This window comes from Hyperoodon ampullatus (assembly GCF_949752795.1).
Source record: "Hyperoodon ampullatus genome assembly, chromosome: 1".
Lineage (NCBI taxonomy): Eukaryota > Metazoa > Chordata > Mammalia > Artiodactyla > Ziphiidae > Hyperoodon > Hyperoodon ampullatus.
In genome coordinates, this window is record NC_136914.1 from 137,772,065 (window position 1) to 137,787,558 (window position 15,494).

General features: G+C 35.9%; 1 protein-coding gene across 1 annotated transcript in view; it reads left to right on the forward strand.

Annotated features, from left to right (window-relative positions):
* Positions 1–15,494, forward strand: part of SCLT1 (sodium channel and clathrin linker 1) — a gene marked incomplete at both ends in the record, with an annotated part of 272,227 nt that overhangs the window by 163,573 nt on the left and 93,160 nt on the right. Inside the window, 2 exons of the mRNA XM_079719413.1 lie at positions 301–399; positions 4,370–4,441. Coding sequence (XP_079575539.1) covers positions 301–399; positions 4,370–4,441 — 171 coding nt within the window. The remainder of the gene's footprint in view (positions 1–300; positions 400–4,369; positions 4,442–15,494) is intronic.

Here is a 15,494-nt window from a genome sequence, read left to right on the forward strand (position 1 = left end):
AAAGAAAATTAAAAAATAATCCTAAATTCCCAGCCTTAGAGATTAGAAGAGTGATGGTACTGGCTGAAACAAATATCAAAGGAAAAGAATAAATTTTTATTTAGGACAAGGTCAGGTGAGGAGGTTAAGGAAAATAAATATCATTCATAACTTAGGCAAGATCTCAAAGTGGAGATGTCTCAGAAGTTTCGCATAAGAGGTATGCTTTCAAGAAAGTGATTAGGTTTTTACCCATTTATTACATAATCTCTATTAATAATGATGTGACCTATAATAACATCAAATTACTGTTTTCTGAAGGCTCTGCTTGAGGAGAAGCAAAAAGAAGAAGATATAGAGAAAATGAAAGAAACGGTTTCTCGGCTTGCGCAAGATGCTGCTATAAGAACCAGGAAGGAAGTAAGGGGGTTTTAATTATATTTAAAATTCAAAATTTTACAGAATTTCACAGCTTAAGAGTAGATACTACCTGAGTTTTTGCCTCGTGGACCTAGCTAATTAATTGTCAACTGATTGTATCAATTGTGCTAAATTTCAAATAAAAATCATCTCATGATAGTAGCCCCTAACATTAGTGCCAGGGTGAGGTAGAGGTAGGGGGTAGGGCAAGTGGGAAGGAGAGAGATTTAGACTAGGAATATAGTGAAGATTAACACACCTGAAGTATGATGTAAAGAAGAAGGGTCAAAAAGAAACTTAGAACATACAAGAAGCAAGAGAAGAAAACCTACTGTTATTTGTAGTATATTAGAGTATCTTAGGACTGGAGTACCAGAGAAATCTGCTTTAACCTCTTATTTTATTTGTAATGAAGCTGAAACCCATGAGAGGTTATTGGCTCGCTCAAAATTGTACACTAATTAAAGCCAGAACTTAGACTCACACCTTCTCCTTGCTATACTGAGCCCAGCGTTGTTTCAATTGCATCACACAGATACCTATATGATTTGTGAATTGTGTTGTTCTTTGCAATTCCATTATCAAGACTAAATCTTATTTTTTTGTGTTAAAGCAATGAGTTGTTTCTTAGTTTGAATTGCAAGCCTTATGAAAGTTAAAAGTGTCTTGGAAATATGTTTGCTTTCATATAAAGAGAGAGGGAAGACATACATTTATTTGCCTTTTCCTCTGGTATGGATATGAATTAATTCATAAGTGGTGAGGTAAAGTTAAAAAGTGTAAATGAGTTTAGGAGGAAGAAACAACGAAAACCCATTTTAAAGATGAAAAAACTGAAAAACAGAGTAGTTAACTAACTTGCTTAGGGTTCCACCTCTAGGAAGTAACAGAACTGGGTTGCAGATGAGCTCTACTCTCAATCACTATGAGAAATTGTTTATCGTGGGTTTTGTATTTTTTTTATTTTTAGAAATTTTCAAACCCATAAAAAGGAAAGAGCTGTATAATGAACACTTATTTTCCTCTCACCCAGAAAACTCTTAGTGTCTTGCTACACCCATTCCATCTCTCTTTATGTTACATACACATTCTTCCCTTGCGCCAAACATTCAGACATAGGCTGCAGGCCTCATGACACTTCATCTTGTCATCTGTTTCCCCAGAAAAAGGACATTTTGCTACACAACCACACCACAATTACCATGTCTTAAAAAAAATCAACATTACTTCAATTCACACTCGAATTTCCCTAAAATATTGTTTATAGCTGTTTGGTCTTTAAAATTCAGGATCCAATCCATGTTTACGCATCATTGTATTTGACTACCACATCTCTGTAGTCTCCCTTACCTGAGTCCCCTGCCTTCCTTTGTATGTGACAAAGAATCCTTTGTAGAATCCTTTAGAATATTCCACATTTGGATTCATGTGACTGTTTCGTTTTGATTAGATTCAGGTCATTTCTGGCAGTGATATGTATACCTACATCCCACTTCATCACATCAGGAAGCTGTAATGTCAGTTGTACACTGGTGATGCTAAGCTTGACCATATGATTAAGGTGTTAAGACCAGATCTTTCCATTGTATACTTTATAAATAATTGGGGAAGATACTTGAAGACCATGCAGCTATCCTTTTCCACCAAAATCTTTCATCCAGTGGTTTTGTCATCCATTGATAATCCTTGTCTAAAATAAATAAATATATGGGGTAATTAGAAATTCTAATTCTGTCAATCTTTCTATACATTTATTAGCTGTTATTTTTTGGTTAGGGCTAGAGTCCTGCCCCCTTTGTTTGTTATGATGGATTCGTTTTTATTTTTTTATTTCATGATTCATTGCTATTAGTCTTCATTTTTTTTCTCAATTTGTCTCTCTAGTTTTCCTGGATAAATGATATTTCTCATCTTCTACTTTCCTTGCCTCAGACCTAGAATCAGCCAGCCACTTCTTCAAAAAGCCTTGGTTGTAATTTTTAATTTGATATTTTGTCAGATAGATGAATTAGCAAAAGTAGAAATTCCTGTTTTCATTTTTACTGTAATATTTGCATTAATATGCTTTCCTACATATTCATAAAGACTATGAAATTATTAACATAAGTGATTTCAAATTATATATACTATTATGATCATAAACCCTCATGTTACCTGCATCATTTCTAGATACTAAAAAGAACACTTTTAAAAAACTATGTGAGAGACAGACAGATATGATCGAGCTTATAAGAACCAAAATTATTTTATTCTAGGAACCTTCATGACTTAGTTTCAGCCTGAATATTCCTTATCTATAATGGGGATAATAACTACTTCATCATGTTGTTGTGAGAATTAATGAGATAATAACACGTAAAGCACTCTGAACAGTTCATAACACATTAAATCTCAATAAATCCTAACTATGATTGTCACTGACCTGTAAATAGGGTGGGTTGATTTTTAATAAAATTTTTCATAGGAAAAGCTACATCAAATTATAACCTAAAATGGAACGGAAATGGACCCACATATAATATGCTCGGCAAGTCTTCCAAAAGATAACTCTAGTTTAATTAACTAAAGTGTATAGGAGTGTTGTAAATGTTCTAAAGAAGGTTTACATCATGTTTGAGAAATAATCCATTTTATAAGATGCTAGAAAATTTCCAAAAACCTTTGGGTCATAAATGTGTATTGATGATATATCATCAGAATCAATATTCTTCATGGTCTTTTTAAAAACATGAGTAGGGACTTCCCTGGTGGCGCAGTGGTTAAGAATCTGCCTGCCAATGCCGGGGTCACAGGTTCGAGCCATGTGTCCAGGAAGATCCCACATGCCATGGAGCAACTAAGTCCGTGTGCCACAACTACTGAGCCTGTGCTCTAGAGCCTGCGAGCCACAACTACTGAAGCCCGCACGCCTAGAGCCTGTGCTCTGTAACAAGAGAAGCCACCACAATGAGAAGCCCACACACTGCAACAAAGAGTAGCCCCCACTCACCACAACTAGAGAAAGCCTGCACACAGCAACGAAGACCCAACACAGCCAAAAATAAATAAATAAATTTATTAAAAACATGAGTAGATATTAGAAAAAAATATTGTCTTAGGAGCCACCCTGAGGAGATGTGACTAATTCTTGAAAATACTCTGTACACATAAATTCTACTATTTCTGAAGATATTTAACTGCTAATTAAAATAAAGGTTTTTCTTATAAAGTAATGTGGCACTGAAATATGATGTGTACTATAAAAATATTCTTCTGTTTATAAAACAAAAGTGCCTTAAAGTTATTAATTACATTTTTAGTGTATATTTCAGTTTTTCTCCTGACTTGCTCTGTGGTAGCAGATCTCAAAGTATTGTTCAGGTGGTCTGCAAAATCATACCTACTTTCATAATTATAGTAAAACAGTTTGCTTTTTTCACAGTCATTCTCTCATGACTCTGCAGGGTTATCTTCCAGAAATTGATGGTATGCAACAACACAACAGCTTGAACATGGAAATAGATATGAGAGTCTAGCTATCTTCTATTAAGCCATAGACATTAAAGAAATTTGCAAAAATGTAAACTAATACCACTTCTAAAGATTTTTTTAATTTTGGGGAAATACACATATTTTCACAAAAGTGTATTTTTTATGTTAACCTATAAAGGGTTATTATTTATAAAGGGATTAATAAGTAAATATTTTGAGATTTTCTGTTTTCATTTCTAATATGGTAAATTTTAATCGAAAGAGAACCCATTATAAAGACCAAAAATTTGACAAACACTTTAGGAGACATCATCATCCTGTTCACTTACTTCCACTGTTATGATAAATTCTTGACTCTTTAATACATCGTGTGCTTATCCTTTATGCCCTAAAAGTTATAATTTTATTTTTTATCAAAATTATTATTCTAAATGTTTTTATTGGATGTTAATTATTTTTACTGTAGGCCTAAATAATTCATAGATATCTTAATTTACAGGTTGCAAACACAAGAAAACAATATAATGTACAGATTTCTCGACTAACAGAAGAACTTTCAGCCCTTCAAATGGTATGTTAGAAGACTATACTCCTATTTTCTTCTGAATATTGTTTACTTTAAAAGCCAGAAAACATTTTTTTAACATCTTTATTAAGTTTAGTTGCTTTACAATGTTGTGTTAGTTTCTGCTGTATAACAAAGTGAATCAGCTATACATATACATATATCCCCATATCCCCTCCCTCTTGCATCTCCCTCCCACCCTCCCTATCCCACCCCTCTAGGTGGTCACAAAGCACCGAGCTGATCTCCCTGTGCTATGTGGCTGCTTCCCACTAGCTATCTATTTCACATGTGGTAGTATATATAAGTCCATGACACTCTCTCACTTCATCCCAGCTTACCCTTTCCCCTCCCCATGTCCTCAAGTCCATTCTCTATGTCTGCATCTTTATTCCTGTCCCACCCCTAGGTTCTTCAGAACCTTTTTTTTTTTTTTTAGATTCCATATATGTGTGTTAGCATATGGTATTTGTTTTTCTCTTTCTGACTTACTTCACTCTGTATGACAGCCTCTAGGTCCATCCACCTCACTACAAATAACTCAATTTCGTTCCTTTTTATGGATGAGTAATATTCCATTGTATATATATGCCACATCTTCTTTACAAGATACATATTATTGCACATTCATTTATTCAGAAGATACTTATTATGCCAGGAACTGTAATAGATGCTAGGAAAAGAATAAAAATCAAAGGTAAACATGTTATCTGCAGTCTTGGAACTTATGATCTAGTAGGAAAGATGGATGGCATTTATCACGTTTTACTATGATTACCTTTTTGGGACAAAAAATGCGCAGGGTGCTGTTGAAGCATCCATCTGTAGCTGATACCATATGCTGAGTTCATCTGAGAGACCAGGAAGAAAGAAAAAGTATACATGATGGTGGAAGAGAAAGACAGTCTTTCCAAAAGAAATGAGTACTCAAGGATGAGTAGGCAAAGAAGGGAGAGGAAAGAGTGCTTGTGTGACTAGAGGTGGAATTAAATATATAAATTTAACTTGAAGATCTGATGAAATGGAATTTAATAACCTTGCTCACAGGGGCATAAAAGTACAAGAATTTCCAGAGATTGGGAAGATATTTTCAACTTTACAAACTCATCTCTCCTGAATATCCATATCACTTTTAATCTTTCTTACAAAATTTAACAATGAATTATGTCTTGTAATAAATGTTATATTGTATTACACCTCTCTTTCTCTGTCTCCTTGTCTTCCTTCTCATTCCCTCCCTCCCCTGTAGAAGAGTCTTATGTTTTCCTTTATTTTCCCCATTGCCTAATATACTATTTTGCACAGTATGTTTTCAATAAATCCTTATTGACTGATTGATATTTAAACACCTCTGAAAGAATGATCACATCTTTTCCACATTCTACAAACCAGTGTACATCATGAGACCTTAGTTATTGTATGTGGGTCCTGAGAGTTTTAGAACAAGAAACAGTGTTACTTTTTGTTTGTTTAATGTCATTTGTTCTAACACTATAGGAACATTAAGTAAAATTAATGGGATGCAGTGTGGCCAATTAGTCATGTCTAATTGTTTGTTGTTTTTCAGTTTTACTTCCTCTTCTGTCACCTTGCTATTTTGCTTGTTCTCTCACATGGACTGATTTACTATCAAAAGATTTACAACTTTGAAAAAGAGGGGTTTTACCCCAGTCTAGGATTATTTAATAAATTATAAACTCTGGAGGGACAAGAACATTATTTATTTCTATTTAAGAATGTGTACTAGGTAAGACCTGCAGGGATTTTAAAAATAACTCTTAGCTGTGTAACAACCAGAGCTATGTAAACTCACTTTAGAGTAAAAAGAAGACATAATTTCAGATTATTACAGAACGTGCTTCTTAGGATTTATAGTAAAACATTTGTAACTCATAGCTAAGTGGATTTTTCTAAAGATATTAAATATTATCTGATGTCATGTTGGTTTGGTGAAAAAAACTGTACTAATTGAAGTGTTTGAAATATTAAGCATTTAGAGGTATATTTGAAGAAAGACATGTTCAGCTACTTTAAAAAGCAGATTTTCTCAGGAACTCAGACTACAGTTTGAGGCATAATAACCTAATGTCGACTATTGATTTCTATTCTTCATTACCAATTTTACCACCTGTGCACTAAACATGAATTCAGGGAGGGAAGTTAAGCATACTTTAGCTAACCCAAAGCTAAGTTATGCTTGCAGGAAAGATAAAGTCTTGTATTTTAGGTTAATGTGTAGATTTTTTGGATAGGTTTAAGAAAAGGCCAGAGGGAGTCTGTCTCAAGCCACATATCTCACTTTGGAGAGCAACATATGCAGCATATGTTTCTCTTCAAGTACTCAAGGTTTTACTTCTGCCAAGTAGCAGAGGTTTTTTGCTAATCTATAGCAAATTAGGGAGAGGATTGGTTATAAATGCCCAAATTTATACATGTAAAATGAAACATTCATTATGATCTTTTTTTTGATCCATGAATTTTTTAGAAGTCTAATTTCAAATTCCCAAATACATGGGTATTTAGACTCCTTTTTATTACTAATTTCTAATCTGGTTAAATAGAGATCACAGATCATGTTCTATATGATACTGATTCTTAATATTTGTTGAGACTTTCTTTATGGTACACTATGAGGGTATGATTTTGGAAGCACTCCATGAGTTCTTGAAAAAATTTCTAGTATCATTTGGTCATTTCTTGTCCAAAAGGTAGGAATATTGGTGGTGATTAATATCTGAAAAGCTTTTAATAGTAATTTTAAATGTTTGCTTTAGTTTTTAGTGTATCTCTGATAGAATTCTTATATTTCCCCTTAAAGGTTTCTACTTTTCTGTCTCATTTTAACTTTGTTATCTCAGGTTAAGTAAATATTCAACCATTGTTGTTTGGCAGTTAAATGGTGGATTAGATAAAGAGAGATTCATAACACATTTATAACATATCTTTCTTTATATGCTTCTCACCAGACCCAGAAGTGTGATCTAACCTTATTATTAATATCTACATTAAAAATCATATGGGAATCATATAATAGATGCAGAAAAAGCATTTGACAAAATACAGCACGCATTCATGATAAAAAAAATCTCTCAGTAAACTAGGAACAAAGGGAAACTTCCTCAATTTTGTAAAGAATATCTATAAAAAACCTACAGCTATGGAACTGAAAGCTTTCCCACTAAGATCAGGAACAAGGCAAGGGTGTCCCCTCTCACCACTGCTTTTCAAGATCATACTGGAAGTACTAGCTAATGCAGTTTGACCCCCCCAAAAAAAGGAAGTAAAAGGTATGCAGGTTGGGAAAGAAGAATTTGTTTTCAGATAACATGATTGTCTATGTAAAAAGTTCAAAAGAATAAAAAATAAAAACTCTGGAACAAAGAAGTGATTATAACAAGGTTGTAGGATACAAGGTAAATATACAAAAGTCAATTGCTTTCCTATATACCAGCAATAAACAAGTGGAATTTGAAATTAAAAACACAGTGTCATTTACACATTGTCATTTGCATTAGCACCCCCAAAATTAAACAGTTAGGTGTAAATCTAACCAAATATATATGAGGAAAACTACAAAACTCTGGTGAAAAACAGCAAAGAAGAACTAAATAAATGAAGATAGCCCATGTTCATGGATAAAAAGACTCAATATTGTCAAGATGTCATTTCTTCCCAAGTTGATCTATAGATTTAGAAATCTATATTCCAACTGAAATCCCACCAAGTTATTTTGTGGATATTGGCAAACTGATTCTAAAGTTTGAATGGAGAGGCAAAAGACCTAGAATAGTCAATACAACATTGAAGAAGAAGAACAAAGTCAGAGGACTGACACTGTACCGCACTTCAAGACTTACTTGAAACCTACAGTAACCAAGACAGGGTATTATCAGTGAAACAACAGACAAATAGATCAATGGAGCAGAACCCAGAAATAGACCCACAGAATACAGTTAGCTGATCTTTGACAAAGGAACAGAGGTAATATAATGGAGCAAAGATTGTCTTTTTTTAACAAATGGTGCTAGAACAATTAGGTATTCACATGAATGAATCTGGATACAGACCTTACATAAAAATTAATTCAAAATGGGTCACAGACCTAAATGTAAAATGCAAAACTATAAAACTCCTAGAAGATAACATAGGAGAAAAATCTAGATAATCTTGGGTTTGGCAATGAGCTTTTAGATACAACACCAAAGATATGATCCATGAAAGAAACAACTGGGAAGTTGGACTTCATTAAAATTAAATTTTTCTGCTCTGTGAAAGACACTATCAAGAAAATGAAAATTGAAATCATATATTGGGAGAAAATATTTACCAAAAAAACATATCTAATAAAGGACTATTACCCAAAATATACAAAGAATCCTTAAAACTGAACAGTAAGAAAACAAACAACTTGATTTAAAAAATTGAGCCAAAGACCTTAACAGACACCTCACCAAGGAAGATTTACAGATGACAAATAAGTAAATGAAAAGATACTCTAAATCCTATGTAAAAATGCAAATTAAAACAACAATGAGATACCACTCATTACACCAAATAAGTGCCAGATATACCTATTACAATGGCCAAAATCCAGAACACTGACACCACCATATGCTGACAAAGAGCAATAGGAACTCTCATTCATTGCTGGTAGGAATGCAAAATGGTACAGCCACTTTTGAAGGGAGTTTGCTCTTGTCTTACAAAAGTAAATATACTCTTATCATAGGATCCAACAATTGCATTCCTTTGTATTTAGCCAAAGGAGTTGAAAACTTATGTTCACAAAAGTCCTGCACATGGATGTTTATATTATAGCAGCTTTTGTCATAATTGCCAAAACTTGGAAGCAACCAAGATGTCCTTCAGTTGGTGATGGGTAAATAAACTGGTACTTCCAAACAATAGAATATTATTCAGCACTTAAAAGAAATGAGCTACGTCACCATGAAAAGACATAAAGGAAACTTAAATGCATATCACTAAATTAAAGAAGCCAGTCTGAAAAGGTTACATAATATATGATTCCAGCTATATGACATTCTGGAAAAGGCAAACTATGGAGACAGTAAAAAGATCAGTGGTTACAAGGGCTTAAGGAGGAGAAAGAGAGAGATGAATAAGTGTAGGCAAAGCACAGAAAATGTTTAAGAGAGTGAAACTACTTTATATGATACTATAATGGTGGATATATGTCATTATAAATTTATCCAAACCCATAAAATGTGCAACACCAGAGTGAACTCTAATGTAAGCTATCGCCTCTAGGTGATAATATTGTGAGATGTAGGTACATAAGTTTTAACAAATGTACCACTCCATCGTGGGATGTTGATAATGGGGAAGGCAATGTATGTATGGGGGCAGGAAGTATAGGAGAAGTCTGTAACTTCCCCTCACTTTTGCTGTGAACCTAAACTGCTCTTAAAAAATAGTCTATTAAAAAATTACATGAGGTAAGTTATGAACATAGGATAAATGCCAAATTTCACACCAGAAAATTACCTTTTCATAGATTAGCAACTTATTGTATGAACATATATGGAACATTAAAGTTACATTTCTTGGGGGGACCTTCAAGATGGTGGAGGAGTAAGACGTGGAGATCACCTTCCTCCCCACAAATACATCAAAAATACATCTACATGTGGAACAATTCCTACAGAACACCTACTGAACCCTGGCAGAAGACCTCAGACTTCCAAAAATCAAGAAACTCCCTACATACCTGGGTAGGGCAAAAAAAGAAGAAAAAACAGAATCAAAAGAATAGGGACGGGACCTGCACCTCTGGGAGGGAGCTGTGAAGGAGGAAAAGTTTCCACACACTAGGAAGCCCCCTCAGTGGCGGAGACGGGGAGTATGCAGGGAGGAAGCTTCGGAGCCACGGAGGACAGTGCAGCAACAGGGATGCAGAGGACAAAGCGGAGAGATTCCCACACAGAGAAACGCTGCTGACCAGCACTGACCAGCCTGACAGGATTGTCTGCTCACCTGCCGGGGCAGGTGGAGGCTTCGAGCTGAGGCTCGGGCTTCAGAGTTCAGATACCAGGGAGAGGACTGGGGTTGGCTGCATGAACACAACCTGAAGGGGGCTAGTGCGTCACAGCTAGCCGGGAGGGAGTCCAGGAAAAAGACTGGATCTGCGAAGAGGCAAGAGACCATTGTTTTGAGGTGTGCGGGGAGAGGGGCTTCAGATCACCACCTAAACGAGCTCCAGAGATGGGTGCGAGCCACGGCTATCAGTGCAGACACCAGAGACAGGCATGAGACGCTAAGGCTGCTACTGCAGCCACCAAGAACTCTATGTGAAAGCACAGGTCACTATCCACACCTCCCCTCCCAGGAGCCTGTGCAGCCCGCCACCACCAGGGTCCCGTGATCCAGGGACAACCTCCCTGGAAGAACAAACAGCACGCCTCAGGCTGTTGCAACGTCACACGGGCCTCTACCACCACAGGCTCACACCACACTCCGTACCCCTCCCCCCCTGATCCTGGCCTGAGTGAGTCAGAGCCCCGAAATCAGCTGCTACTTTAACCCCATCCTGTCTGGGTGAAAAACAGATGTCAGAGGGCGACCTACATGCAGAGGCAAGGCCAGACCCAAACCTGAACCCCGGGAGCTGTGTGAACAAAGAAGAGAAATGGAACTTTCTCCCAGTAGCCTCAGGAGCAGCGGATTAAATCTCCACAATCAACCTGATGTACCTGCATCTGTGGAATACCTGATTAGACAATGAATCATCCCAAAATTGAGGCGGTGGACTTTGGGAGCAACTGTAGACTTGGGGTTTGCTTTCTGCATCTAATTTGTCTCTGGTTTTATGTTTATCTTAGTTTTTAGCATTTAGAGCTTATTATCATTACTAGATTTGTTTATTGATTTGGTTGCTCTCTTCCCTTTTATATATGTGTGTGTGTGTGTGTATTTTCCTTTTTCTCTTTCTGTGAATGTGTAGGTGCATGCTTCTTTGTGTGATTTTCCCTGTACAGCTTTGCTTTTACCACTTGTCCTAGAGTTCTGTCTGTTTTTTTTTTTTTTTTAGAATAGTTTCTAGCGCTTGTTATCATTGGTGGATTTGTTTTTTGGATTCGTTGCTCTCTTCTTCCTTGCTTTTTCTTTTATCACTTTTCTATTTTTTTGTTTTAAAGAATATTTTCCTTATCTTTTATTTTACTAACTTTATTTTATTACATTGTATTAGTTTCTTCCTTTCATTCTCCCTTTTCTTCTGAGCCGTGTAGCTGACAGGGTCTTGGTGCTCAGGCTGGGTGTCAGGCCTGAGCCTCTGATGTGGGAGAGCTGAGTTAAGGACATAGGACCACCAGAGACCTCCCGGCCCCACATATTATCAAATGGTGAAAGCTCTCCCACAGATCTCCACCTCAACACTAAGACCCAGCTCCACTCAAGGACCAGCAAGCTACAGTGCTAGACATTCTATGCCAAAAAACTAGCAAGAGAGGAACACAACCCCATGCTAGCAGGGAGACTACCTATAATCATAACTTCACAGAAACTCCAAAACACACCAACAGACACGGACGGTCCTGCCCACCAGAAAGACAACATCCAGCCTCATCCACCAGAACACAGGCACCAGTACCCTCCACCAGAAAGCCTACACAAGCCACCGAACAAACCTTACCCACTGGGAGCAGACACCAAAAACAATGAGAACTACGAACCTGCAGCCTGTGAAAAGGAGACCCCAAACACAGTAAGTTAAGCAAAATGAGAAGGCAGAGAAATTCACAGCAGATGAAGGAGCAACGTAAAAATCCACCAGACCAAACAAATGAAAGGAAATAGGCAGTCTACCTGGAAAAGCATTCAGAGTAATGATAGTAAAGGTGATCCAAAATCTTCAAAATAGAATGGAGAAAATACAAGAAATGTTTAACAAGGACCTAGAAGAACTAAAGAGCAAACAGACAATGAGGAACAACACAATAAATAAAATTTTAAATTCTCTAGAAGGAATCAATAGCACAATAACTGAGGCAGAAGAATGGATAAGTGACTTGAAAGATAAAAGAGTGGAAATAACTACCATAGAACAAAATAAAAAAGAATGAAAAGAATTGAGGACAGTATCACAAACATATGGGACAACACTAAACACATGAACATTCGAATTACAGGGGTCCCAGAAGAACAAGAGAAAAATAAAGGGACTAAGAAAATATTTGAAGAGATTATACTTGAAAGCTTTCCAAATATGGTAAAGGAAATAATCAAGCCCAGGAAGCGCAGAGTTCCATACAGGATAAATCCAAGGAAAAACACACCAAGACACATATTAATCAAACTATCAAAAATTAAATACAAAGAAAAATACGAAAAGAAGCAAGGGAAAATCAACAAATAACATACAAGGGAATCTTCATAAGGTTAACAGCTGATCTTTCATTTGAAACTCTGCAAGCCAGAAGAGAGTGGCAGGACATATTTAAAGTGATGAAAGGGAAAAAACCCAGCAAGGATCTCATTCAGATTTGACGGAGAAATTAAAACCTTTACAGACAAGCAAAAGTTAAGAGAGTTCAGCACCACCAAACCAGCTTTACAAAAAAATGCTAAAGAAACTTCTCTCAGCAGGAAAAACAAGACAAGGGAAAGACCTACAATAACAAATTCAAAACAATTAAGAAAATGGTAATGGGAACATACATATTGAGAACTACCTTAAATGTAAATGGATTAAATGCTCCAATCAAGACACAGAGTGCATGAATGGATACTAAAACAAGACCCGTATATATGCTGTCTACAAGAGACCCACTTCAGACCTAGGGACACATACAGACTGAAAGTGAGGGGATGGAAACAGATATTCCATGCAAATGGAAATCAAAAGAAAGGTGGAGTAGAAATTCTCATATCAGACAGAATAGACTTTAAAATAAAAACTATTACAAGAGACAAAGACAGACGCTACATAATGATCAAAGGATCAATCCAAGAAGAAGAAATAACAATTGTAAGTATTTATGCACCCAAACATAGGAGCACCTCAATACATAAGGCAAATGCTAACAGCCATAAAAGGGGAAATTGACAGTAACACAATAATAGGAGGGTACTTTAACACCCCACTTTCACCAATGGATAGAGATCATCCAAAATGAAAATAATGAAACACAAGCTTTAAATGATACATTAGACAAGATTGACTTAATTGATATTTAAAGGACATTCCATCCAAAAACAACAGAATACACTTTCTTCTCAACTGCTCATGGAACATTCTCCAAGATAGATCATATCTTGGGTCACAAACCAAGCCTTGATAAATTTAAGAAAAGTGACATCATATCAAGTATATCTTCAGACCACAATGCTATGAGACTAGATATCAATTACAGGGAAAAATCTGTAAAAAATACAAATAGGTGGAGGGTAAACAATATGCTACTAAATAACCAAGAGATCACTGAAGAAATCAAAGAGGAAATGAAAAAATACCTAGAAACAAATGACAATGAAAACATGATGACCCAAATCCTATGGGATGCAACAAAAGCACAAAAGCAGTTCTAAGAGGGAAGTTTATAGCGATACAATCCTTCCTCAACAAACAAGAAACATCTCAAATGAACAACCTAACCTTATACCTAAAGCACTAAGAGAAAGAAGAGCAAAAAAACCCCCAAAGTTAGCACAAGGAAAGAAATCATAAAGATCAGAGCAGAAATAAATTAAAAGGAAATGAAGCAAACAATAGCAAATATCAATAAAACTAAAACCCGGTTCTTTGAGAAGATAAAAAAATTTAATAAACCATTAGCCATACTCATCAAGAAAAAACAGGAGACGACTCAAATGAATAGAATTGGAAATGAAAAAGGAGAAGAAACAACTGACACTAGAAATACAAAGGATCATGAGAGATTACTACAAGCAACTGTATGCCAATAAAATGTACAACCTGGAGGAAATGGACAAACGCATAGAAAAACACAGCCTTCTGAGACTAAACCAGGAAGAAAGAGAAAATATAAACAGACCAATCGCAAGAACTGAAATTGAGACTGTGATTAAAAATCTTCCAACACACAAAAGCCCACAACCAGATGGCTTCACAGTTGAATTCTATCAGACATTTAGAGAAGAGCTAACACCTATCCTTCTCAGACTTTTCCAAAATATCGCAGAGGGAATAACATTCCCAAACTCATTCTATGAGGCCACCATCACCCTGATACCAAAACCAGACAAAGTTGTCACACAGAGAGAAAACTGCAGGCCAATATCACTGATGAACATAGATGCAGAAATCCTCAAAAAAATACTAGCCAGCAGAATCCAACAGCACATTAAAAGGATCATACACCATGATCAACTGGGGTTTATCCCAGGAATGCAGGGATTCTTCAATATACACAAATCAATCAATGTGTTACACCATATTAACAAATTGAAGGAGAAAAACCTTATTGTCATCTCAATAGATTCAGAAAAAGCTTTTGAAAGAATTCAACATCCATTTATGTTAAAAACGCTCCACAAAGTAGGCATAGAGGGAACTTACCTCAACATAATAAAGGCCATATGTGACAAACCCACAGTTTTTCTGGTGAAAAACTGAAAGCACTTCCAGTAACATAAGGTACAAGACAGGGTTGCCCACTCTCACCACTATTATTCAAAATAGTTTTGGAAGTTTTAGCCACAGCCATCAGAGAAGAAAAAGAAATAAAAGGAATCCTAATTGGAAGAGGAGTAGTAAAGCTGTCACTGTTTGCAGATGACATGATACCATACACAGAGAATCCTAAAGATTCTACCAGAAAACCATTAGAGCTAATCAATGAATTTGGTAAAGTAGCAGGATACGACATTAATGCACAGAAATCTCTTGCATTCCTATACACTAATAATGAAAAATCTGAAAGAGAAATTAAGGAAGCACTCCCATTTACCATTGCAACAAAAAGAATAAAATACCTACGAATAAACCTATCTAAGGAGAAAAAAGACCTGTATGCAGAAAACTATAAGACACTGATGAAAAAAATTAAAGATGATAAAAACAGATGGAGAGATATACCAT